General features: G+C 51.7%; 1 protein-coding gene across 1 annotated transcript; it reads left to right on the plus strand.

Annotated features, from left to right (window-relative positions):
* Positions 1-430: 430 nt before the first annotated feature.
* ITGA5 (integrin subunit alpha 5) lies at positions 431-23,827 on the plus strand. The gene is made up of 30 exons (XM_064284108.1): positions 431-692; positions 7,813-7,943; positions 9,814-9,926; positions 10,010-10,130; positions 10,349-10,410; positions 10,505-10,550; positions 10,822-10,947; positions 11,178-11,222; positions 11,358-11,401; positions 14,429-14,485; positions 14,656-14,708; positions 15,002-15,210; positions 15,451-15,642; positions 15,890-15,935; positions 16,105-16,206; positions 16,402-16,457; positions 16,589-16,743; positions 17,017-17,154; positions 17,287-17,354; positions 17,731-17,899; positions 17,993-18,085; positions 18,223-18,302; positions 18,439-18,519; positions 18,625-18,730; positions 19,109-19,261; positions 20,206-20,292; positions 20,403-20,516; positions 21,294-21,395; positions 21,967-22,089; positions 22,741-23,827. Exons 1-30 carry the CDS (start codon positions 469-471, stop codon positions 22,822-22,824), a joined length of 3,180 nt encoding a protein of 1,059 aa, XP_064140178.1. The 5' UTR covers positions 431-468; the 3' UTR covers positions 22,825-23,827.
* Positions 23,828-24,300: the final 473 nt, after the last annotated feature.

Here is a 24,300-nt window from a genome sequence, read left to right on the forward strand (position 1 = left end):
GAAGAAGTGGGGGAGATCCTACACACATGGACAGGCTCCTTTCACCCTCCAGAGGTGATTCCTTTCCTCATTAGGAAATTCTCCGCTCCCTTTTTCCGACTCCTTTTCCGAGCGTTTACGTTGTACATCTGGAAAGGCGAAGGTGGGGGGAGCGAGGGGGAAGCGCGAGAAGGAGGGGGAAGAGCCCAAACCGCCCGGTCTGACCCAGTCCAGACAACAGGCCTCCAGCTGGGGCTGGGGAAAGGGGGGCGTAGAGGTGCGGGGCCCCCCCACGCCCCTTCGGGGTGGGGGGCGCGGGCTCAACGTTCCAAGGACCCAGGAATGCCCCCCCGCCCGCCCCCCCGGCCGGCGGGGGGAGGGCTCAGCCCGGAGTTTGGCAAACTCCTCCCCGCGTTGAGTCATTCGCCTCTGGGAGGTTTAGGAAGCGGCTCCGGGTCGGTGGCCCCAGGACAGGGAAGAGCGGGAGCTATGGGGAGCCGGACGCCAGGGTCCCCTCTCCACGTCGTGCAGCCGCGCTGGCGCCCCCGGCGCCAACCTCCGCTGCCGCTACTACTGCCGCTGCTGCTGCTGTTGCCGCCGCCGCCCGGGGTCGGGGGCTTCAACTTAGACGCGGAGGCCCCAGCAGTGCTTTCCGGACCCTCGGGCTCCTTCTTCGGCTTCTCGGTGGAGTTTTACCGGCCGGGGGCGGAAGGGTGAGTGCGGAGGCCGCGCGGCGGGTTGGGGGGGAAGGTCTAGAGACTGGGGGCGCGGCTGAGGTCTGGAGGGGACCAGGGCTGGAGTTTGAGGGGCGGAGTTTGGAAGGACGAGGGCTGGAATTGGGGGCCCAAACTGGAGCTGGGAGAAGACCGTGGCCGGCGTGGAGGGGGGCCTGGAGTTTGAAAGAGAGCAGTGGGAAGATGTGTGGGGTGGGGAGAGGACATGAAGCTGGAAGCTGAAGAAGTCTGGGCAGGGGTCTTGGGGCCAAGGGAGAGGAAAGCGCGTAAATGGAGAGAGCTGAGGGTCTCCGGCCACAATCCAAGGGCTGCCGGGACCGGAGGCCGGAGGGGGCGCAGAGGCCGGGAAGGGCATTGAGGGCGGGGGGCGGGGGGGGTGGCGTAGGAGACCTCGCGATCCAAGGAGACCATTGTACAGACAGTGAACAGGTCGAAGCAGAATGAGCTGTGCTTAATAAGGGGGAGTCGGAGACTGAGAGGGTCGGAAGGTTAAATGGGGGCCAACTTCATCCTCCCCTCCCCCCTCAACTCAGACTCGGGAAAAACCTAGGACGCGGGACGGTGGCTTCCTCGCCTTCTCCTCGGTTTCCTACTCCACCCTCCACCCCAATCTCTGTTGAGATGAGTGGGACTGGAAGCATTAGGGGAGTCCAGGGCACTGGTACTGGGGGCACTGGGGCTGGGGGGCAGGCTCAGCCAAGGGCGGGTGCTCGGATGTTTCGGGAGGGGTGTGTGTGCGCGCGTGAAGGGGGTGGGCGGTTTCCCTCTTCCTCTAGCTCTTGGGAGGAAGAGAAAAGCTGATTTCCTGTAGCTTGTCGTCTGGAGCTGAACTGAGACTGGGACTTCTGGGGCTGAGGTCCGAAGCTGGGGAGATGCTGGCTTGCTGGGCCCAACAACCCAGAGAAGGAGCAGCAGAGAACAGGACACCTAGGAACTGAGAATTCTCAAAATAGATCCTCACTCCCAACTCAGCAGGGTGACAAGCAGACCTGGAACCTGGGTGCCTGGAAAATGGGGTACCCACAGGCTTGGGAAGACCAGAGCTAGAACAGAGGCAACATTAGAACAAGGATATTGGTTTAAATGTGGGGGTGTGAGCAAGAGGAGAAGGTGGCTGCTCCTGCGCTGGGCCGGGGCTCCCCAGGCCAGATACCCCATCATCCACAGTGACTGGAGCAGTCTTTCTCCTAAATCTCTGAGCTTTGAGCTTCCCACTGCTCCCTGCCACCCTTCCTCCAAGTATCTAAGGGTTTGACAGGACTTCTGTCAGAGGTGAGCTGTTTTTACACACGGAATGCAGTTAACTGATCTCTACTCATTTTCTTTAATTTTTGGAGAAAAGAGGTTATTCTAGCTAATTCCATGGTGAGAAGGAGGGTGGGGAGGTGCAGGGCAAGTTTCTCCTATGCCTGGAGGCCTTGGGGATGGGGGAAAAAGAAAGATGTTTAGGCCCCAGCTGTTGATTCTGGGCTATTCAAGGTCCCCACCCAACCCCCACCCCACCCCCCTGTCCTCTTGCCCAAACCCCATTGCATCACCCTGGCCTGGAGCCTCTGCCAGGCCTGGCCTCCCCAGGCCCCCTCAAACCTCTTACCACAACCCTAATGGAGTAGAAAAGGGGGAGGGAAGGAATCGGGTCGCTTCTCCTGGATCAAGGTATTCAGTTGTCTGGCTTTTAACCTTCCTCTTACCTCCCACCTAACAAGAGTGTCATTTCCCTTTTAAAACACTCCTCTAAAACATCTGGACTTTCACATACACACTCCTGGCCCCCTAGGTGTCTGTTTGGCCCTTGGCCTGATCCTACAGTCCCTAAAGCCATCTTCTACAACTAGACTCAGCTTTCCTATCCCTTCCCCCTCCCCTTCTGCTCATCCCCCCTCCCAAGAGAACCCAGGTGTCCAGCTTGTACTCCTCCCCCTCCCATTTTCTCTTTACAATCTGCTCTTAGAGTAGGCCTCAGAACATTCTGCCTCCCCTTCTCCCTCCCAGTGACCTCCCACCACAGCTGGGCCTTCAGTCCCCACTGAGGACAAACATAGCCCCTCACCTGCAGCCATTGCCCAAGAGGGAGGGCCACAGTGTACTTGGTCTCTCCTGCATCACCTCTCATGATGAACACCAGAGCAGCCATCAAGGGACAGAACTGAGCACCAGAGAGGTTAGCTAGCAGGGCAAGTGCAAAGCTTTAAGGACCTGCAGGGCTCCAAGAGAATCCTGGCCCCCACTTACTATTTTTTGTTGTTGTTGCTGTTGATTCAATGTAACAATATATAGGAAAGGCATCTAGTCCATACAGGAGCCCTGGTGGCACAGTGTTTAAGAGCTTGGCTGCTGACCAAAAGATCGGCTGTTCAAATCCACCATCCATTCCTTGGAAATTCGATGGGACAATTCTGCTCTGTCCTATAGGGTTACTATGAGTCGGCATCGACTTGATGGCAATGGGTTTGGTTTGATTTTAGTCCATAGAGGGTGCTTAGTATATGCGAGGCATGGTTTTTATGGAGTAGCTATTTTCTATTTCTTGGTCTCTCCTCCCCAGCCACTTAGTTCTTTGTCTTGTTTTTCTCCATTTCTTACTTGCTTTTAGTACTTACTTGTAATAATGATTTTAGTACTAGTCCCTCATGTTCCTTTTGCGCTTGCTTGTGTATCTGTTTATCCACTGGTTTCTTACAAAAATCCTTGCATTAGGCAGAGCAAGCATTATACCCCATTTTGTATGTATAAAAACTGAGGCTTTAGGAGTCATAGAAGTTTCAAACTAGAAGGTACTTTAGGGACCATTCAAGTGCAACCCATCATTTTATGGGTTTAGTAGCCTAGACCTGGAGAGAGGAAGTGAATTGGCCCAGGATACAATCTGGAAAGGTGGACCAGCCTCAGCCCAGATCCTTTTTCCCCCCCGGTACGGCCAAGCAACAACAAAGAGAAGACCCTCAACAAGATGGGTTGACACTGTGGCTGCAACAATGGGCTCAAGGATGGCACAGGACTGGGGCAGTGTTTCATTCTGTTGTACATAGGGTCACTTTGAGTCGGAACCAACTCAACAGCACCTAGCAACAACAACAACACAGCCAAGCAGAGGCGACTCTTCCTCCCCAGCTAGCCAGGCGCATCCTCTTGCGAATGCCAGATGTCCTCCACTGGCCTGTCCAGGGCTTCAGGCCCTGATCCATTTGCAATTTCCCACCCCCAACCTTGTCAGGCCAAGAGAGTCAAACAGTAACCGTGTATTGAACGGAGACTTGGTTAATCAGAAGCCTGGCAGGAGAGATAGTAGAGAGGAGAAGAGAGGAGAGGAGAAACTGGCAATGGGGTAGACCAGAACACTGGCCTAGGAATAAGGATTTTGGGCTTCTGGTTTTCCTACTGGGAAGGACCCTGAGTGACCTCAGAAATGTTACCTAACCTCTCTTGAGACTTAGTTTTCTCATCTTTAAAATGAGGGCACGAGGCTATGTCAACAGTTTTTAAACTTTTTCTTAGCAAAAAAGTTTCATTCAAGATTTTTTCTTTATAAAAATTCAAATGATATAAAAGGGAATATAGTGAAACAGAATCTTTTAAAAATATTATATCTCAGAACATTCTACATAAAACAGATAAAAGAGGTTGTTCTAAAAGATGATGAGAAGGGGTATCAGGACCAAGCTGGCCTCCCCTTTCTCCATGGGCAGTGCTGAGGTATCTACAAGAAAGTTGTAAAACCAGTAGATGCTCTCTTCTGTGCCTTCCAGCTGTGATCACCTGGGTCTCCAAAAATCAACTCTAAAATTTCAGGGTGCTGTGGTTTCAAAATAAATGATGGCAATTATTTCCTCTCTTGGACTCCATGTTTTTGAAGAGTTTATCTGCCAAGCTGCATTGAGTAAAGAATAATTAATTCCTTTTCCCTTTTTTTATTAACCAAAAACATCTATAGCTGCCAATCAGAGCTTCTAACCAACATGAGATAACCAGGTTCCCCACATGAGTTGATATAATTATAGCCAAAAGCAAATAACTTGAGGTTTTAGTTAGCCTGGGCCCCCTTATCAGGTAAATGCATGATTTCCGTTAGGCTTTCTGAAATATTGAAAATAGCCTGAGGACCCTCCACTGTTACCTTCTTGGATCCCTGTGATGGCCCAACTGCTGCAGGATTTGGGAAGCAAGAACTAGGAGTTGGAGATTAAGGACAAGCTATCTTACATGGTATTCCTGGCATAAGGTGCCTCACTTGGCACCTTGGGGACAGCATTGTTTATTGGATTGACCTGGAGAAGCTGGAAACCCTGGTGGTGTAGTGGTTAAGAGCTATGGTTGCTAGCCAAAAAGTCAGAGGGTCGAATCCACCGGTTGCTCCTTGGAAACCCTTTGGGGCACTTCTGTTCTATAGGGTCACTATGAGTCAGAATTGACTCAATGGCAACAGGTTTGATTTGGTTTGCTTGGGAAAGCTGGGATGGAAGGGCCATTTAATTCTCAGGAATAAGCCATGGATGGTAGTCAGGGAACAGGAGCCGTGGTGGCTCAATGGTTAAATGCTCAGCTGCTAACTGAAAGGTCAGCAGTTCAAGCCCACCAGCCACTTTGTGGGAAAAAGATGTGACAGTCCGCTTCCATACACTTTACAGCCTTGGAAACCTTATGGGGCAGTTCTGCTCTGTCCTATAGGGTCACTATGAGTCAGACTCAACAGCAACGGGTTTAGTTTTTTGGTTTTGTTGTTGGTGGTCGGCGGCCCTGTCTACGTCCCAGGTTACTGGAACCTTCACACAGCCAGAATGGATATGCCCCGGGCCTGTGATCTTGTGGGCTTTACAAACTTTGTAAGGCCTGTCTCTCACCTTCCAACAGTGCCAAAGCTTCGTCCTCAGGCCATCCTAGGAGTTCTCAGGCCCAGCTCCTCCCCCAGAGCAAGGGGATGTTGGCAAAATTGGAAGTGAGAACAGGATCCCTTGGCCCCAGCCCTGTGCTTTCCAGGAAATAGAATGTCAGAGCTCCAGGAGACTTTGAGATAACCTATTCAACTACTTCACCCAGAGAAAGTGGGAAAGGGTATTGCCCCAGTCCACACTGACCTAGTGCCTGAACCGAACTCCTGACTGACTCCTGGTCCACGACTCTTCACTGCCTTCTGTTACCACAGCTACTGCAGTCTAGTTTGGGTCAGTGGCCCTTCCTGCTTTCTGGATCCTGAAGGCACCAGCCAAGTTCTCTGGGGGCTGTCCAAAGAGGGGCTGCACCCTTCTTTCCTCACTCAGCCCTGGGACAATGCAATCTCTCCTCCCCTCCCCCCACCAACCTCACCTACTGGGGCCTGGCAACTGACCAGTTCACTGTGCCTTTGGTGTGGCCAGCTCCCACCCCTCAACTGGATGTAATCCCTGAGTGAGAGGGTGGGGCCCGGTGGGTGAGAGACAAACTGAGAAGTGAGAGGTTGGAAACTGACAGGAAGCCACAGGCAGTAAACATTTCCTGTCCCCAGGGTAACCGAGACTAGTACCCCACCCCCCATCACTCCAGGAACTCTCCTCTCCTGCCCACCCCCACCTTTATTCCCCCTGGACTCTGCCTTCACCCTCCTCCATCCCCTGGCCCTTATAAACCCTTCCTCACTCCCCACTTCAGTCCCCTTGGACCTACTCTTTCAGGTTTTCCCATCCCTATTCCTCCTGGGGTCCAATCTGCAACCCATCATGGGATGGCACAGGACCCAGCAGCATTTTGTTCTGTTGTACATGGGGTCACTGTGAGTCAGGCACCTTGAAGGCAGCTAACAACAACAACAACATTCCTTCTGAACCCCACCGCTCTCATCTGTTCCCCACTCAATGTACCTAGTCCTCTCTGAAGACACTTCCAGCTTTTAGGGCCTCTACTATATCCCCAACTTGTACCCTGTTTCCTTTTGAGAGAGGCTGAGGAAGGTACTCAAATACCAGGGAAGGGGTGGTTACTGGGAATGTTGAAAGCTGAAAGAGGACAGTAATCATTAGAGATGGAGAAACCCAAGAGCTGAGACAGAGAGAGAAAGGAGAAAAGAGAGAGAGAGAACCCAGAAACTGAAACCAAGAGAGCAAGTAGTCATAGGGGAAGAAGGACAGGGAAACTGAGAAGCAGAGCCGGAGGCAGACACAAGAAGAGAGCAGAAACCAAGGCTGGCAGGGAAACTGGCCCAGGGGCCAGATCAAGTTGCCTAGGCTGCCAGATGCAGTCCTCATGGGACACCCTGAAGGAGAAAGCCAAGAAGGTGAGAGCTGTGTGGAGGCATCAAAGGCAAGGGGTCCAGAAATGATAACAGCAGATTGCCCAGGACCTTAGCTATCTTCACTAGCTATGACCATTCCATTACATAGGACCACATCAGAGGCAACCTCTCCTCTCTGCCTCTGGGGGAAGTGAGGCACTATGTTCAGAACTAGGACCCCAGTAGAGCAGATCTGGATTCAGACTCCTGGGGATGGTGTGTGAGAGAGGCTGAGACAAAGGCCCAGCAGGATGGGGAGGTCCAAACCAGGGCCTCAGGACTCAGGGCAGGCCTAGGCCCAAGCCCAAGGGAAAGAGACCTTTTTTCATCAGTCCTCCAGCTCCTCTCTCCACTTCTGCTTCCTGATTTCCAGGACTCACGTTTTCCTCCTACATGCCCCAGGGCTGGGTAGCTTGATGCCTGGGTCTTGGCCCTGGGAAGAGCTCTGGCTTGGTATAAGAGCAGGCTAGGTGAGAGGGTCCTGGAATCCCCAGGGTTGAATATTTAACCTAAGGAGGGACATGGGGAGAGGAAGAAACTGGGATCCAGGTCCTCTGGTCCCTTTTCCCCTTCAGGACATTGTCTCTAGTTCCCCATTCCCTTTAATCACAGGGTAAGTAGGAGAGAAGAGAGACTGGCGGAGGAGGTGGGGAGTGTTAGTGACAGCGGCACATGGGGACCGCCTGACTCCAGCCTGTGCCTCTGGCATCTGTGGCATCTTCTGAGATATAAATACAACCCAGGGGGCATCTACCCCACCCCCCATCCAGCCCTGGCCCAGCGGCCTAGGGCCTGGGTCTTTCTTGCATGGGGGGACTAGGAACCACCCCTGAACTGCCTGTTCTTTTCCCTCCACAGGGTCAGCGTACTGGTGGGAGCTCCTAAGGATAACACTAGCCAACCTGGAGTGCTGCAGGGTGGTGCTGTCTACCTCTGCCCCTGGGGCGCTAGCCCCTCACAGTGCACCCCTATTGAATTTGACAGCAAAGGTAACCTACCCCGTTGGTAGGCAGAGGAGGGTCAGCGAGGGACTGGGGGACAGCTACTGCGGCTTGGGGGCAGGACTTGAGTAGTGCGTGGAGCCAGGGGTGGAGCCTGCCTAGAGTTGTGACCATGTGCCCTCCTAGCCCTCTGGTTCTCCAGCTCCCTACAGCGGCTCCCCATGGCACTCACACCGTGTTCCCAATTCAGCCCAGACCAAGGGAGGCGGACATGATTCAGAAACATGTGGCTCTCATTTCCCTTGAATCACCCACAACGCAGGGAGGCCAAGACAGCAACACAGACAAAAACAGGGAGAGTCACACAGACCATTCAGTTCATTTAACTAAACCCTGACTAAGTAATAGTACCTGCCAGGCATTGTGCTGGGTGCTGCAGGGGATTTAAAGATGATTAAGCCACCACTCTCAAGGAGCTCACGGTCTGGAGTAGAGCAAAGTAGATGAGCGGGAGACAGAGACTAGAGATAAATAATAACAGCTAACCCTTACAGGGAAATCCTGGTGGCGCAGTGGTTAAGAGCTACGGCTCCTAACCAAAAGATCAGCAGTTCAAATCCACCAGGCACTCCTTAGAAACCCTGTGGGGTAGTTCTACTCTGTCCTGTAGGGTCACTTTGAGTTGGAATCAACTAAATGGCAACTGGTTTTTTTTTTAACCCTTATAGAGCATTTGCTCTGTGCCAGCCACTGTTGTAAACACTTTACATATATTAACTCATTTAATTCTTTGATATAAAGAATTACATCAACCTTATGAAGTATTATTATCCCCATTTTATAGATGAGGAAACAGAGAGGTTAAGTAACTTGTTCACAGTCACACAACTAGTAAATGGTGGAGCCAAGATATGAATTCAGGCAGTCTGGCTGCAGAAATAAAGACAGGTGTAGGGACAAAAGGGAAGAAATAGGGAGAGACATGAAAGATGGAAACAGAGGGGGAAAAAAATCATGAAATAGATTAATAAAAAAAAGCCCGAGCCACTCCCAAATTCCATCTTTCAGCCAAAGATTATATAGGTCTGAAACACACAGTTACACACATGAGGAATGTACTTCTTAATTCAATCAAGTCTACGAGACCAAATGCGCAACATGTGCCCAAAATCAAAGACAAGATAGCAGGAAGGGCTGGGAAAACTGGACAAATGGACATGAGAACCCAGGGTGGAAGGGGAAAGGGGGAGACTGCTGACACCATGTGGGCATTGCAACCAAATGTCACAAAACAATTTGTGTATAAATTTTTGAATGAGAAACTAATTTGTGCTATAAACGTTCACCTAAAGCACAATAAAATAAAATAAAAAAGTCTGAAAGACAGATGAGAATCAGAAGAATAAGAAAGGCTGTCATATAGAGGGCAGAGACAGGGCTTGGGAAGACAGAGACAAAGCGAGAGATATAAGAGACAGAGATCCCGAAAAGGTCAAGAAGAGAGATGGAGTGAGATGCTGTTAGAGACACAGATAAGGACAGAGAAGTGCAGCCAGAGTGCCCCCTTTTCACCATGAGCATACTTCTCCCAGCTAGGTGAGGAGGCAGGAGAGCCAGGGGAAGGCAACTCTAGAACTCCCACTTTCCGGGGGGGGGTTATGTCTGTGTGTCTGTGTGTGCCTGTGTGTGTCTGTGTGTGTGTGTATAGGTGGAGGGCCGAGTCAGGCTATGCAAACTATCCTTCCCCACTCCTCTTTCCAGTGAATCATGGGGCCTCAGAGCTTAAAAAAAAAGAAGTGCTTAAATCCCCAGGTTAAGAGTGGGGGCCCCTCCTGGGGAAGAGGATGGGGCTGCTTTAGGGCTCAGCTGCCCATGGGGCCCTGGGCCCAGCATGACTTTACTCTCTCACTTCCCCAAGGTTCTCGGATCCTGGAATCTTCATTGTCCAGCCCAGAGGGGGAGGAGCCTGTGGAGTACAAGTCCTTGCAGTGGTTCGGGGCAACAGTTCGAGCCCATGGCTCTTCCATATTGGTGAGGGGGCGGGTGGCTAGGGAACGGGCAGTGGTTGGATGGAGCCAGATAACCCTAAAGCCCCTCCCTTTTGTCACTCCCAGGCCTGTGCTCCACTGTACAGCTGGCGCACAGAGAAGGAGCCACTGAGTGATCCCGTGGGTACCTGCTACCTCTCCACAGACAACTTCACCCGAATTCTGGAGTATGCACCTTGCCGCTCAGGTAGGGGCAAGAGGGGACCTGTGCCCCATGTCTGCCTCCTCTACTTGAATGTCTTCATATGCTCAGGGCTGACTCTCCCCATTAGCCTTTATGCTCACTACCTTGTCTAGGGAGGACTTTTCTCTGGTTACCTCTCCACCTCCTACCCCAGGCTCTCACCTCTTTCCTGAGTGACCCATCTATGCAGGGCCCATCCTCACCACCTTCTCCCCTCACAGATTTCAGCTGGGCAGCAGGACAGGGTTACTGCCAAGGGGGCTTCAGTGCCGAGTTCACCAAGGTAAGAGGATATCCTGAAAGGGCAGTGGCTGGTGGGCAGCAGACACAGGGAGATCAGGGCCAGAAGTTGGACTTACCCCCTTCCCCTCGCACAGACTGGGCGTGTGGTACTGGGTGGACCCGGGAGCTATTTCTGGCAAGGTAAGTCCTTCCTATGCCATCCATTGGCCCCCTGCACACAGCCTCCCATCCCTGCTCCCAGCCCGAAATCACCAGTCCTTCCCTCCTCTGCTTCCTTAGTCCCTACCCCCAATTCTCCTCTCGTTTTCTTGAGATTTACACATCCTGTTTATGCCATTTCCCTCCACTCATTTCCCTTCCTTGAACCAGACTTCTGAAATCCTATGTATTCAGCCCCCAGTACCCTCCTTGCCACCTCCTCCATGCATCCCCTCCTCTTCCCCTTCCCCAGGCCAGATCCTATCTGCCACCCAGGAGCAGATTGCAGAATCCTACTACCCTGAGTACCTGATCAACCTGGTTCAGGGGCAGCTGCAGACTCGCCAGGCCAGTTCCATCTATGATGATAGCTATCTGGGTAAGCAAGCAAGTGGGGAGGGACCCACATGGGGAGAACCTCAGCTGTTGTCCCCACTCACCCCCTTGCCTTCCCTCTCCCAGTTGGGCACCCTGGCCCCTGAGCCATGCTTGTCTTATGCAGGCTGATGGTTAGGACCCAGCAGGGGTGGGGAAGGGCTTTGGGGGATGAGTTAGGGCAGAGGGATCCCTGAAGCAAAGATCCTAACATTGAGCTACTTTGCCCCCCAGGATACTCTGTGGCTGTGGGTGAATTCAGTGGTGATGACACAGAAGGTAAGTGTATCCCCAGGCTGGGGCCAAGGGAGGGGGCAGCTAGAGACCCAGGAGAGGGAAAGCACAGGAACTGAGATACCTACCACAGTTGTCTGTTTCCCCACCCTCAGCCACAGCTTTTTCCTTTCTTTGCAGACTTTGTTGCTGGTGTGCCCAAAGGGAACCTCACCTATGGCTATGTAAGACCCAGACTGACGCCCCACTCCCTCCCCTCCCCTGGCTAATCACTACCATGCATGGCAGTTTGTGAGGGTTCAAAAGATGGATCAGAACATGGGCTCTGTAGTCAGACCTGCGTTCAAGTTCAGGCACTTATACGCTGGGTGAGTCTTTCTGTTATTTATTTATACTCTGCTTCATTCCGTAAAAGACCTTGAGCCTGCTTAACCTCTCTGAGCCTCGTTCTCCTCTGTATAATGGGATAATAATAGTTCTGACCTCACAAGACTCTTATAAGGCTGAAATGAGATAATGCATGTGAAAGTACTGAGTGAATTCTTGGGCAATCTACAACTAGTAGCTGTTATTATTAGACTAGGACAAGTCTCTTAAAAGGATACAGATAAGAATGCCATAGCAGTTCCTTTAATTAACAACATTTATTAAGGCAAGGTAAGAGATAAGAAGATGAATAAGACATCATAGCTCACCTCATAAGGCGCTTCTAATCAAGTATGTAAGTTAAGACACACACACATAACTATAATCTAACTGGAGCTACTATTTATGAGCCCTCAATGCGTGAGGCACTGCCTATTCGTGGTTTCTATTCTTCATAACAAAAGCAGTTGCAATAGTACATCAACAGGGAACTGTCAGAAATTCAAGCCAGATTCAGAAGAGGACATGGACAAGGGATATCATTGCTGATGTCCGCTGGGTCTTAGCTGAAAGCAGAGAACACCAGAAAGATGTTTACCTGTGTTTTATTGACTATGCAAAGGCATTCGACTGTGCAGTTCATAACACATTGTGGATAACCTTGCAAAGAATGAGAATTCCAGAATACTTCATCGTGCTTATAAGGAACCTGCATATAGACCAAGAAGCAGTTGTTTGAACAGAATGGGGGGATATTGTGTGGCTTAAAATTAGGAAAGGTGTGTGTCACGATTGTATCTTTTCACCATACTTATTCAATCTGTATGCTGAGCAAATAATCCGAGAAGCTGGACTATATGAAAAAGAACACGGCATCGGGATTGAAGGAAGGCTTGTTTACAACCTGGGATGTACAGATGACACAACATTGCTTGCTGAAAGCAAAGACGATTTGAAGCACTTACTGGTGAAGATCAAAGACTACAGCTTTCAGTATGGATTACACTTCAACATAAAAAAAACAAAAACCCTTACTACTGGGCCAATAAGCAACATCTTGATAAACAGAAAATATTGACGTTGTCAAGGATTTCATTTTACTTGGATTCACAATCACCACCCATGGAAGCAGCAGCCAAGAAATCAAACAGTGTAGCATTAGGCAAATCTGCTGCAAAAGACATCTTTAAAGTGTTAAGGAGCAAATATGTCATTTGAGGACTAAGGTGCGCCTGACCCAAATCATGGTATTTTCAATCACCTCGTATGCAGGCAAAAGCTAAGCAATGAATACGGAAGACCTCAGAATTGATGCCTTTGAATTATGGTGTCGGCAAAGAATATTGAATGTACCATGGACTGCTAGAAGAACCAACAAAGCTATCTTGGAAGAAGTACAGGCAGAATGCTCCTTAGCAGCAAGGATGGCGACACTTTGTCTCACATACTTTGGACATGTTGTCAGGAGGAACCAGTCACTGGAGAAGGATATCATGTTTGGTAGAGGGTCAGCGAAAGAGAGGAAGACTGTCAACAAGATGGATTGATGCAGTGGCTACAATGATGAGCTCAAGTATAGCAATGATTGTGAGGATGGCGCAGGACCAGGCAGTGTTTTGTTCTGTCATACATAGGGTTGCTATGAGTTGGAATTGACTTGACGGCACCTAAAAATAACAACATTCTTCATAATAAGCCTTATGGGGTAGGTATTATGTTCACATTTTACACAGGAGAAAACTGAGGCTCTAAGAGACCAAGTACATTGCTGAAGATCACCCAGTTAGTAAAATAGCTGGATAAAACTTTAACACCTGGTCTGTCTTACTCCAGAGTCAGCCGTCTTATGGACCATGGTAAATTGCAGAAAAATGGTTAAGGTGATATAACACTTTAGGGGAAGGAATAACTTCCCTTCTAGGGATGGGATGGATCATAAAATGGTCTGTAAAGGATCAGCAGAGATGAGAAGAAAGGGCATTCCAGGCAAGAGCATGAAGAAAGGCATGGAAGAAAAGGAAAAAAAAATTCAGGCCAATTTGGCAGACTTGTGGGCTCCTTGAGGATGAGGGAAATAAGGAAAGATTGAACAGAAACAGATAGGTTAGGTCCAGATGCTCCAGGGCCTTGGAGGACCACCAAGAAGTTGAGACTTTGTGCAGCGGGCAGCAGGGAACCACTGTGGGTTTCCAGGCCCGAGGTAGCCATGCTAGGTCTGCTTTAGGGCAGTTAGTCAGTCTGGCTGCAGTGGGGGGATGGGTGTTTAGGGAGAGAGGGACCCTGCAGCAGGAGGACTGGCTGGAGGATTCCAGCAGTCCAGGAAGAGGGGTCCTACCAGAATAACGGTACTGGGAGTGGGGAAGAGAAAAGGGATTCTGGAGATTTGAGGGGCTGTGGGGCCAGTTGCTAAGGGAAGACATAAGGTAGACATGAGTGTTTGTGGGTTGGGAGGCACTGGAGGATGAGGAATGACTTAGGTTTTGAACATGTTGGCTTTGAGGCCCCCATGTGCATTCAATTATCAGCTAATAATTATTGAATCTCTACTGCTTGCCAAGCACTACTTTAGGCTCTACAAAAAAATAAAACCAAGTCGCTGCCCTCATAGATCTCACATTTTAGTAGGTAGAGATGGACAACAGACAGATAAATATGAAATCTGTCAGTAGTTGTTAAGTGATATGGAGAAAAATAGTAAAGCAGGCATGAGTGGTGCTACCCGACAGAGAGATGGGAAAGGGAGGGTAAAGCTCAGGAAGGAGTCAGGGTCAACGGTCTGTGCCTCCAAGGAATGCCTGTCCCTGGGTGTCCTGTACCCATTTGCCCTCCGTTCATGGGATGGTCTGGGAGACCAGGACCAATGGGCGTGTCTCGTCATCCCCCAGGTCACCATCCTTAATGGCTCAGACGTTCGATCCCTCTACAACTTCTCAGGGGAACAGGTGAGGACACTCCCCAGTTTGGCTCTCTGGCAACCAAACCTGCCTGACCAAACACCCTCGGCCCAACTTCCCAACCTCCCAGGAATCTCTGAACACCGCCTCACAGTGCCTGGTGCTCCAATTTTTGACCCCTTAGCTCTGATTCAGTGCTGCCCCTTTGTCCTCCCCAGATGGCCTCCTACTTTGGCTACGCAGTGGCTGCCACAGACGTCAATGGGGATGGGTGAGTAGTGGGAAAGGGAGGGGGAAACCACATACACTTCCCAGGTCCAGGAGGGAAGAGTGCGGGTGGGGCAGAAAATGCAAGGAAAGTTTTCTCCTGGATTTATTCTCTGGGTTCCCCTTGCTCAGGGACAAGGAGAGGGCTGAGAACTGAAGACCAGAACATCTCAGGTCTTCTAACTTGGTTGGAGGGTAATCTGGGGCCCAAGATGCCTGGGATTTCCTGGCACTAGGATTGGGGGATTGGTGGCAAGGCAGGGTATCTGGATGCCTGTGTTTTGCCCCTACCCCCAGGCTGGATGACCTGCTGGTAGGGGCGCCCCTTCTTATGGAGCGGACAACCGACGGGCGGGCCCAGGAGGTGGGCAGAGTCTATGTCTACCTGCAGCACCCAGCTGGCATGGATCCCACACCCACCCTTACCCTCACTGGCCATGACGAGTTTGGCCGATTTGGCAGCTCCTTGACCCCCCTAGGGGACCTGGATCAGGATGGCTACAATGGTAAACACCATGGGCTCAGGAAGATGCGGAAGAGTTAGGGCCTGAGTCAGAGGGATTTGGGGGAAACATGGCTATCACCTAAGACCCCCAGTGACTTGCCAAATAGATCTCTAGACTTTAATTCCAACGTCTGGGTCTTTAGGATTGTCAGATGGGAAAAAATAAGGCCTTAGGGTCTGGTGGTAGATATTTGGACCCCTGGATTCCTGGATTACTGACTGCTGTGTGTGTGCCTTGCAGATGTGGCCATTGGTGTCCCCTTTGGTGGGGAGACCCAGCAAGGAGTGGTGTTTATATTCCCTGGGGGCCCAGGGGGACTGGGCTCTAAGCCCTCCCAGGTTCTGCTGCCCCTGTGGGCAGCTGGCCACACCCCGGACTTCTTTGGCTCTGCCCTGCGAGGAGGCCGAGATCTGGATGGCAACGGATACCCTGGTGAGTTGTGCCTGAGGCCTCTTTTACCTTAGATTCCGTAGTCACGGACCCCTACACCCACCTACCCCTTCTGCGCTTTCCCAGCCCTTTGATCTGGGCACAGTTCTAGACTGAGGACACCAGGGGGCGCTGTCACCTCACTTCAGCCTCCTTCAGCAATGGATCTAGGGACCTATCCTTAGAAGGGGGTTAGGAAGGATCCTAATTTGTGGCTTGCTGTCAGGGATGATTTCTTGACTTCTTGCAGATCTGATTGTGGGGGCCTTTGGTGTGGACAAGGCTGTGGTGTACAGGTATGAACTCGGGACAGCCTGAGGCAAAGTGGAACTGGGGGATTTCTCAATAGGACTGAGGTTGGGAGCCAGTGTAGAGGACGCTGGGGTGCTGGAGCTTGGCACCAGGTTCCTGTGCCCAGGTTACAGGGAGCCTTAGGTCTGTCTACCCTACATCCACTCTCGACAGGGGCCGCCCCATCGTGTCTGCCAGTGCCTCCCTCAACATCTTCCCTGCCATGTTCAACCCAGAGGAACGCAGCTGCAGCTTAGAGGGGAACCCTGTGGCCTGGTGAGCTGAGGCCCAAGAGATTGCAGAGACTTGAGTCTGGGATACTCCTGTCTGTGCCTAGGGCGGGTGGGAGACCAGGTCTGTCTTAAGGGGACAAATTGGGGTATCCTAGTCTGGGTGTGAGTGGGAGGTAGGTGGAAGATAGGATGCCTGTTCGAGTTGGGTTCATCAGCTTTCCTCTTGGTCTTTCTCCAGCATCAACCTTAGCTTCTGCCTCAATGCTTCCGGAAAACACGTCCCTGATTCCATCGGTGAGGGAGACTGTGTGGGTCTCTCAGGCACTGGGACAGGGAATGGAGGGCCTGGGGGATTGGGCACTTCCCTTCTCTCTGAATAGATGAGGAGGGAGAGGCAGAGTGTCCTGACACACGTCCCACTGCAGGCTTCACGGTGGAGCTCCAGTTGGATTGGCAGAAGCAGAAGGGGGGAGTGCGGCGGGCGCTGTTCCTGGCCTCCCGACAGGCAAGCCTGACCCAGACCCTGATCATCCAGAATGGGGCTCGGGAGGACTGCAGAGAGATGAAGATCTACCTCCGGGTATGGTCCTGACTGCAATAGGGCAAGGGCTGACCCAGGAGGGTGGCCACATTCCAAGCAAGAGTCTGGGACTCTTGTGGGGCCAAGGAAAGGGGCCCTCTGTCAGAGGGGCTGGGAACAGGCTGCCAGGACCCTGAAGCAATGAGAGTGGTCAGTTTTGGACTCCTGAATTCTTTGGTACCTGAGTGGACAGAGGGAGGTGAGAGAGGTTGAAGAGCCAGGCCACCAAGTCCCCAGAGTCCCCTGACTCTGAATTCTCTCCTCTGGCCCCAGAACGAGTCAGAATTCCGAGACAAACTCTCCCCGATTCACATCACCCTCAACTTCTCCCTGAACCCCCAAGCCTCCATGGACAGCCATGGCCTCCAGCCTGTCCTACATTACCAGAGCAAGAGCCGGATAGAGGACAAGGTAAGGACAGGGTGGGGAATAGGGACCCAGGAAGAGAGGCCTGGGTACCTGGGGGTGAGGTCCTGGAGAGGAGGGGATCTGTAGCCCAGGAGGGGTCTAAACTCCCCCTCTCAAGGCTGCCCTGCTCCCCAGGCTCAGATCTTACTGGACTGTGGAGAGGACAACATCTGTGTGCCCGACCTACAGCTGGAAGTGTTTAGGTAAGTGAGAGTGAACATCAAGCCAGGGGTTCTGGACGCCAGGGTCTTGTAGCAGGACAGGTGGGGCCTGGAGGCAGAATACCTGAGTCTTGGCACTTGAAAAATTAGAGACGAGACATACTAGCTGTGTGATCTTGGAAAGCTACTTGACTTCTCTGTGCTTCAGCTTCTTCACCTGTATAGTGGGAATAGTAGTATCTATTTCTCCGGCTTTTTAGAAAATGAAATGAAATAATCTACATAAAGCGTCTAGCTTCCTGCCTGCCCTAGAGCTGGAGCTCAGTAAATGGTGTCTATTATTACTGCACTGTTATTACGGACCATTGTCTTGTTTGAGGATGAATTCTTCAATGTCCCTTATCCTATGTCCCCTCAGAACCCCCCACTCCGGGGAACAGAACCACTATGTTTACCTGGGTGACAAGAACTCCCTGAACCTAACTTTCCATGCCCAGAATGTGGGTGAGGGCGGCGCCTACGAGGCCGAGCTTTGGGTCACGGCCCCTCCAGAGGCTGAGTATTCTGGACTCGTCAGACATCCAGGGGTGAGAAGGGATTCTCTGGAGCGGCTTGGGAAAGCCAAAAGAGGCCCTGCCAGAGGGAACACGCAAACTTATCTGCACCCACTCTACCTCTAGAACTTCTCCAGCCTGAGCTGCGAATACTCTACTGTGAACCAGAGCCGCCTGCTGGTGTGTGACCTGGGCAACCCCATGAAGGCAGGAGCCAGTGTAAGTCTGGGAAAGAGGAGGAGGCTGGAGGGGGAGAGAGCCTGAGACAGGGACCAGCCAGTCCAGGGCATAACTGTGGGGTGGGGAAGGAGGCGCCCAAACTAACAGTCCCGCTTCCTTCCCTCCCTATCCGGCAGCTCTGGGGCGGCCTTCGGTTCACAGTCCCTCATCTCCAGGACACGAAGAAAACCATCCAGTTTGACTTCCAGATCCTCAGGCAGGACAGGGAGGGCCAGGCTGGGGCTGAGTCTGGGGCAGGACAGGGAGGGCCAGGCTGGGGCTGAGTCTGGTGCTGGGAGGAATTCGGGCTCTGCTGGGCTCCAGCACCACTCAGTCTCACCTCCATCCCACAGCAAGAATCTCAACAACTCACAAAGCGACGTGGTCTCCTTCCGGCTCTCCGTGGAGGCTCAGGCCCAGGTCTCCCTTAATGGGTCAGTGCCAGGGCCAAATGGGGCCTATCTGGGAGGGAGTCAGACTTCTAGGGAAGGAAGCATGTGGGTCCCTTCGACCCTCCTCTAAATCACCCTCCTCCTTAGTGTCTCCAAGCCTGAGACAGTGTTATTCCCAGTGAGTGACTGGCATCCCCGAGACCAGCCTCAGGAGGAGGGGGACGTGGGCCCTGCTGTCCACCACGTCTACGAGGTGAGGGGGAAGAGAGGCGGGGAAGAGTGGGTTCTGGGCAGATGAGCGGCACGGTGGAGAGAATGGTAGGGACAGAGAAGGAGGAGCTAGTCTGAGTGACAGCTGACTGGGACCAGAGGGAGGGGCGAGAGGCAAAGGAGGGAGGGGCTGCCCCAAAGCCATGGGGCAGTGTGGGAACAGCCAGTGGAGGTGGAAAGGAAAGACAGCCTCTGCCAGGAGTGCTGTTAGCTGGAGACTATTTCTTCTCTGCCATTGATTCCCTCTGTTTCTCCTGAGATCACCTCCCGGCAGGGTAGCAATGGGGCTAATGCGATCCAGGCTCTCAACGGGTCAGAATCTCTCCCTTCCTTTGCTGATGGTTATGCTTTCGTTTCTCAGCTCATCAACCTGGGCCCCAGCTCCATTAGCCAGGGCATACTGGAGCTCAGCTGCCCCCAGGCCCTGGAAGGTCAGCAGCTACTCTACGTGACCAGGGTTACAGGACTCAGCAACTGCACCACCACTCCCCCCCTCAACCCACAGGGCCTGGAGGTGAGGGGCCTGAGACTGGCATGGGGTGGGGGTCTAGAGGACCAAGGCTGAAGGGGTTGGAAAAGGGTCCTGGAGCCTGGAAGAGCCAATGAGGATGTGCCCAAAACTAGGACAGAGGCCACCGAAAGGGTCAGAAGGCCACAGACACCTCGAGGTCCCGGGAGGAAAGAGGTCTTTTTTATCCATTGTATTTCTGTCTTTTTGCCCAGAAATTCCTTCCTTTTTTCCTTGCCATAGCATACTTCTGGGGTCCAGCTCTGTGTCACCTCCTCTGGGAAGCCTTCCTCAGACCTATCCCCCTGGACTCCAATGCCTGTTTTTTAAAGTTCATATACTCATTAACAACATTTAATTAAATCAGTACCTATGCTGAGCACTGTCATAGGCTCAGGAAATATCTCACTGAATAAAACCAGCAAGGTCCCCACTTTCATGGAGTTTACATTCTAGTAGAAGGAGACAGTAAGAAATTAGAGGAATTAACTGGTAGTCAAAAGTGATGAATGTGCAGCGCTGATATGCTGTGATAGGACTTGGGGCCGAAAGGATTCCCTATTGAGTGATCAGGGAAAACCTCTTGAGGTAACAGTTGAACTGAGGCCTGAAAAACAAGGATGAGCTTACCTCTGAAGACTCAGGGAAAAAAAATTTACAAGCAAAGGGAATAGCCAGTGCAAAGTCCCTGAGGCAGGAACAAGGGCCTAATTCTTTATTTACACATCTCCTTGCTCGCCCTCCATGTAAACTTCAGGGACCATGTTTTATTCATTCCCATATTTCAGTGCTGAGCTTGGCACCTTACACATAGGAGGTGATAGGTGGATGGACGGATGAAGAGACAGATAAAAGAATAGGTTGAAGGTGCTCTGGAACCCAGGTGCAGACTGATGTAGAAATCTGTAATGAAGTAGGAGAGGTAGATAAAGATCTCTTGTCTCTTGCAGTTGGATCCTGAGAGTTCCGAGCACCACCGACTGCAAAGACGGGAAGCTCCAAGCCGGAGTCCTGCCTCCTCGGGGCCTCAGATCCTGGTAAGTTGTGTCAGGATTGAGGTCTGTGGCCAGGCATTGAGGACATGTTTGAGTTCTCAGAGCCCCTAGAAGGACAGAACCCCAGCTGCAAGCCTCCCCTTTCTCCCCAGAAATGCCCGGAAGCGGAGTGTTTCAAGCTGCGCTGTGAGCTAGGGCCACTTCACCGGCAAGAGAGCCAAAGTCTGCAACTTCATTTCCGAGTCTGGGCCAAGACCTTCCTGCAGGTGAGGAAGCTTTATGTCAGCCCTGACACCTCATCCTCAGTCCTGACTGGACTGACTTTATCCCTTCCCCACTACCCTAGCCCATTTCTTGGTTAGTGAAGGAGACCCAAGCATTCTAGTTCCCCTTCCTCGCCGCTGTGTGTAGACTGGGCTGTGTGTCCTTGGCGCCACCTAGTGGAGGGACAGCTTCCCTTTCCTGGCCCATTCAAAGAAAGGGAAGTTGGAGAGACAGCGTGCAAACAGTGATAGAAAAACAGAGATGGAGGATGAGTCCACAGTGGAGAGGCAGGCAGACACAGGAATAGTAAAAGCAACTATTTATTAAGTGTATACCATGGGCCAGGCATCGTCCTGAGTGTCTAACCCACATTAATAATTGAAAAAAATTTTTTCTTGAACATACACTCATCTAATTATACACTATTTAGTTACAGTTATTCAGTTACATGTTTATTATCTCATATAAGGTACATATACAGAGATTCAGAAAAGAATGAATCAAAAATAGGGAAAACGACAACCTGAGTCCTGGTGGTGCAGTGACTAAGCGTTTGGCTGCTAACCAAAAGGTTGGCAGTTCGAATCCACCATATGCTCCTTGGAAATCCTACCGGGCAGTTCTACTCTGTCCATAGGGTCGCTATGAATCAGAATTGACTCGACGGCAATGGGTTTGGTTTTTGTTTTGTTTTGTTTTTTTGAGCCAGACCATGGGGAGCCCTATGTCCCCCACATTCTAAGAGGGGCTGCCCTGACTACCTTTTCCCCTACTCACAGCGGGAGCACCAGCCATTTAGCCTGCAGTGTGAAGCTGTGTTCGAAGCCCTGAAGATGCCCTACCGAATCCTGCCTCGGCAGCTGCCCCAGAAGAAACTGCAAGTGAGTCCAGGGCCGAGTTACTAGGCTCAGAGTACTGGGCCTGGCCCTCGGGCTGGGATGCGAGGGGGCGGGGGGTGGCTTGATAGTGTAATAAGTATTTATTGAGCATCTCCTATGTGCCAGGCTGTGTGCTAGGTGCTGGGAATACAGTGGTAAGCAAGATTGACATTGCATCTTCCCTCCTGGATTCATAGTCTAATGAGTAATGACAGCAGTGTGATAAGTGCCAGTATGTTTATGGGAGCACATCCTAGGGTCACCTGAACACAGAGTTAGGGAAGGTTTCCTGGAAGAAATGATGTTTAAGCTGAGACCTGAAGAATAAATAGGAACTAACCAGGCTAATCAGTCAGGAAAGAATATTCTGAAGAAAGGGAATACTAGATGTAAAGGCCCAAAAGTAAGAAACACTATCGCACATCTTAGGAACTGAAATTTTGAAGTTCAGAATGTTGTTAGCCAAAAATGGGAGGTGGGTGGGGGGTGTCTAGGTCCAATGGCAAATGGGGGCCAAGTATAGGGTGGGAAGAACTTCTGGGTTTTCAGTGACCTCACCCAATTTGCTCCCTAGGTGGCCACAGCTGTACAGTGGACCAAGGCAGAGGGCAGCCATGGGGTCCCACTGTGGATCATCATCCTAGCCATTCTCCTTGGCCTCCTGCTCCTAGGTCTGCTCATCTACGTCCTCTACAAGGTTAGCCCTGTCCTGCCTAACCCATGACTTGGCCATGCTCTCTTCATGCACTGCCCTTGACCCAGCACAGCCCCCAGTAGCCACCTCCAGACCAACTCTCCAGCCACATAGCCCCACCTCTGCCCTGGCCACATGCATCCCATCAGGATCCTGCCCATAGATCCCATACTTCATTCTACATCCCCTAGCTTAGAAAGAGTCTCTTGCCTCAAGCTAGTAAATTTTCCATACTTTCAAAAACAAAGTAACCTACCGATGGCAAATATGTGACATATGCTATTACTTCCCTCCCAAACCCATGGCAGCCATCGCTAGCCTAGAAGTGGCCTTAGAATCCTCAAGAGACAGCCACTACCAGACAATCAGAACTGGTACTTGAGTTCAAACCTATTTGTCATTCTGGACTTAACTGGGGGCATTTATATGGCACCGGGGAAAGACCCTTCTCCATATCAAACCATCCCCAGCTTTAAGCCTTCTGGGCCCATTGAGCCAACAGAGGAGTAATCTTGGCAGCCTAAATTCAGAGGCCACTTTTGCAGGGTAGGGAGGCTAGAGGTACTAAAGTCCTTCTCATTCTCTCTTGGGCTAAGAGCTGGGAAAGAATGGGAGCCAGGATATCTAAACTCTCTTTCCTCTCTTCTGTATTAGCTTGGATTCTTCAAACGCTCCCTCCCATACGGCACTACCATGGAAAAAGCTCAGCTCAAGCCTCCAGCCACCTCTGATGCCTGATCCAGACTCCCAAACCTGAAGGCCCAGCCCTTCCCCATCCCCTAGTCTGCTGACAGGGAGAGGGCTGGGCACTTCCTGAAGGTGCTGAGGGCCAGGGAGAAGCTCCTCTCCCCAGCCCAGAGACATACTTGAAGGGCCAGAGTAGGGGGGCAAGGAGCTGGGGACCCCCCCCATGCACTGTGAAGGACCCTTGTTTACACATGCCCTCCTCATAGATGGGGGAACTCAGATCCAGGGACAGAGGCCTCAGCCTCCCTGCATCCTTTGCATTTGGGAGAGAGAGTTCTCTGAAAACAACTTGGCACCATAACTGGGGAATCCATTCTCAGTTCTCTGACCTTGACATGCCACCAGGACTTCCTATCCAGCCCCAACCTGCAAAGATCTGCCCTCAACCTTGCCAGAGACCCAGAGGAAGCCCCAGCTAAGAACCTGGAACCTGGGGATTAAGAACTGGCAGCTCCAGAGAGTCCCCATCCTGGTGGGACAACAAGGAACACTAACCATGGATGGTGCCCCAGGACCAGCTCAGGGCAGATCCCAAACAAGGATTGATGCTGGCCCAGAACCCAGCTGCAGGGGGAACCAGAACTCGGATGGGGCCAGACCTAGGCTGTGGCCTGGGGCTGATCCAGATCCTGACTTAGACCATGGGTAACCTAACCAGGCCGATCCAGGACAACATTTGGGCCTGCTCTAGACCTGGGCCTGGAGGTCCAATCAGCCCTGATTCAGAAGTCAGGAATTGCCCAGGATCCTGAAGGGGCCATGATGGCAACAGGTCTGGAACCTCAGCCTGGCCAGACACAGGCCTTCCCAGTCCCCCTGGAGAAAGGGGAGCCCATTATCCTGGGCTCACAGGATTTGGGTTCTGCCCACCAGCTGCACTGACGCTGCCCCTCGCCTCCCTGTCCAGCCCTCCCCTCACCTTGGCTCCGGGACACTCGGGACTTATTTAAACTCTGTTGCAAGTGCAATAAACCCGGCCTGGGGTCCTCACTGACCAGAGCTAGAATTGGTGTCCTTCTACCCCACTGTTTCCAAATCCATCCTGGAATCAGACAGCTTGGTGGGAAGGAGATGCCTGTGTTTCTCACAGCTTCTTTCCACTGAGTGCCAGGAGTATGAGCCCCAGGAACTGGGAAAGAGATGATGGAAGAGGAGAAAGGAGGACTTCCCTCCTCTGCCCTTCACCCAACTCCCACCGGATCTGGTCCCCGACACCCCCAAGGGAGAAGAAAAAGGAATCCCTGCTCTCTGGGTTTGAGATTCAGAGAAGAATGCAAAGGGAAAGGCCTAAGTTGGGGTACAGAGGATTCATCTGGGCTTCCCTAAATCAGAATAATTTAGGAGGAAGCTGGGTGATGACCCGTTGAAATCGATTGCAAGAAGCAGCTGTGGAACTAAATTTCTTTAGAAAAGAAAGCCAGTTAGGTTTTTGTTTTATTTGAATGCTATCAATCTTCTGAAGTAGGT

This window comes from Loxodonta africana, chromosome 4 (assembly GCF_030014295.1).
Source record: "Loxodonta africana isolate mLoxAfr1 chromosome 4, mLoxAfr1.hap2, whole genome shotgun sequence".
In the NCBI taxonomy this organism is placed as follows: Eukaryota; Metazoa; Chordata; class Mammalia; order Proboscidea; family Elephantidae; genus Loxodonta; species Loxodonta africana.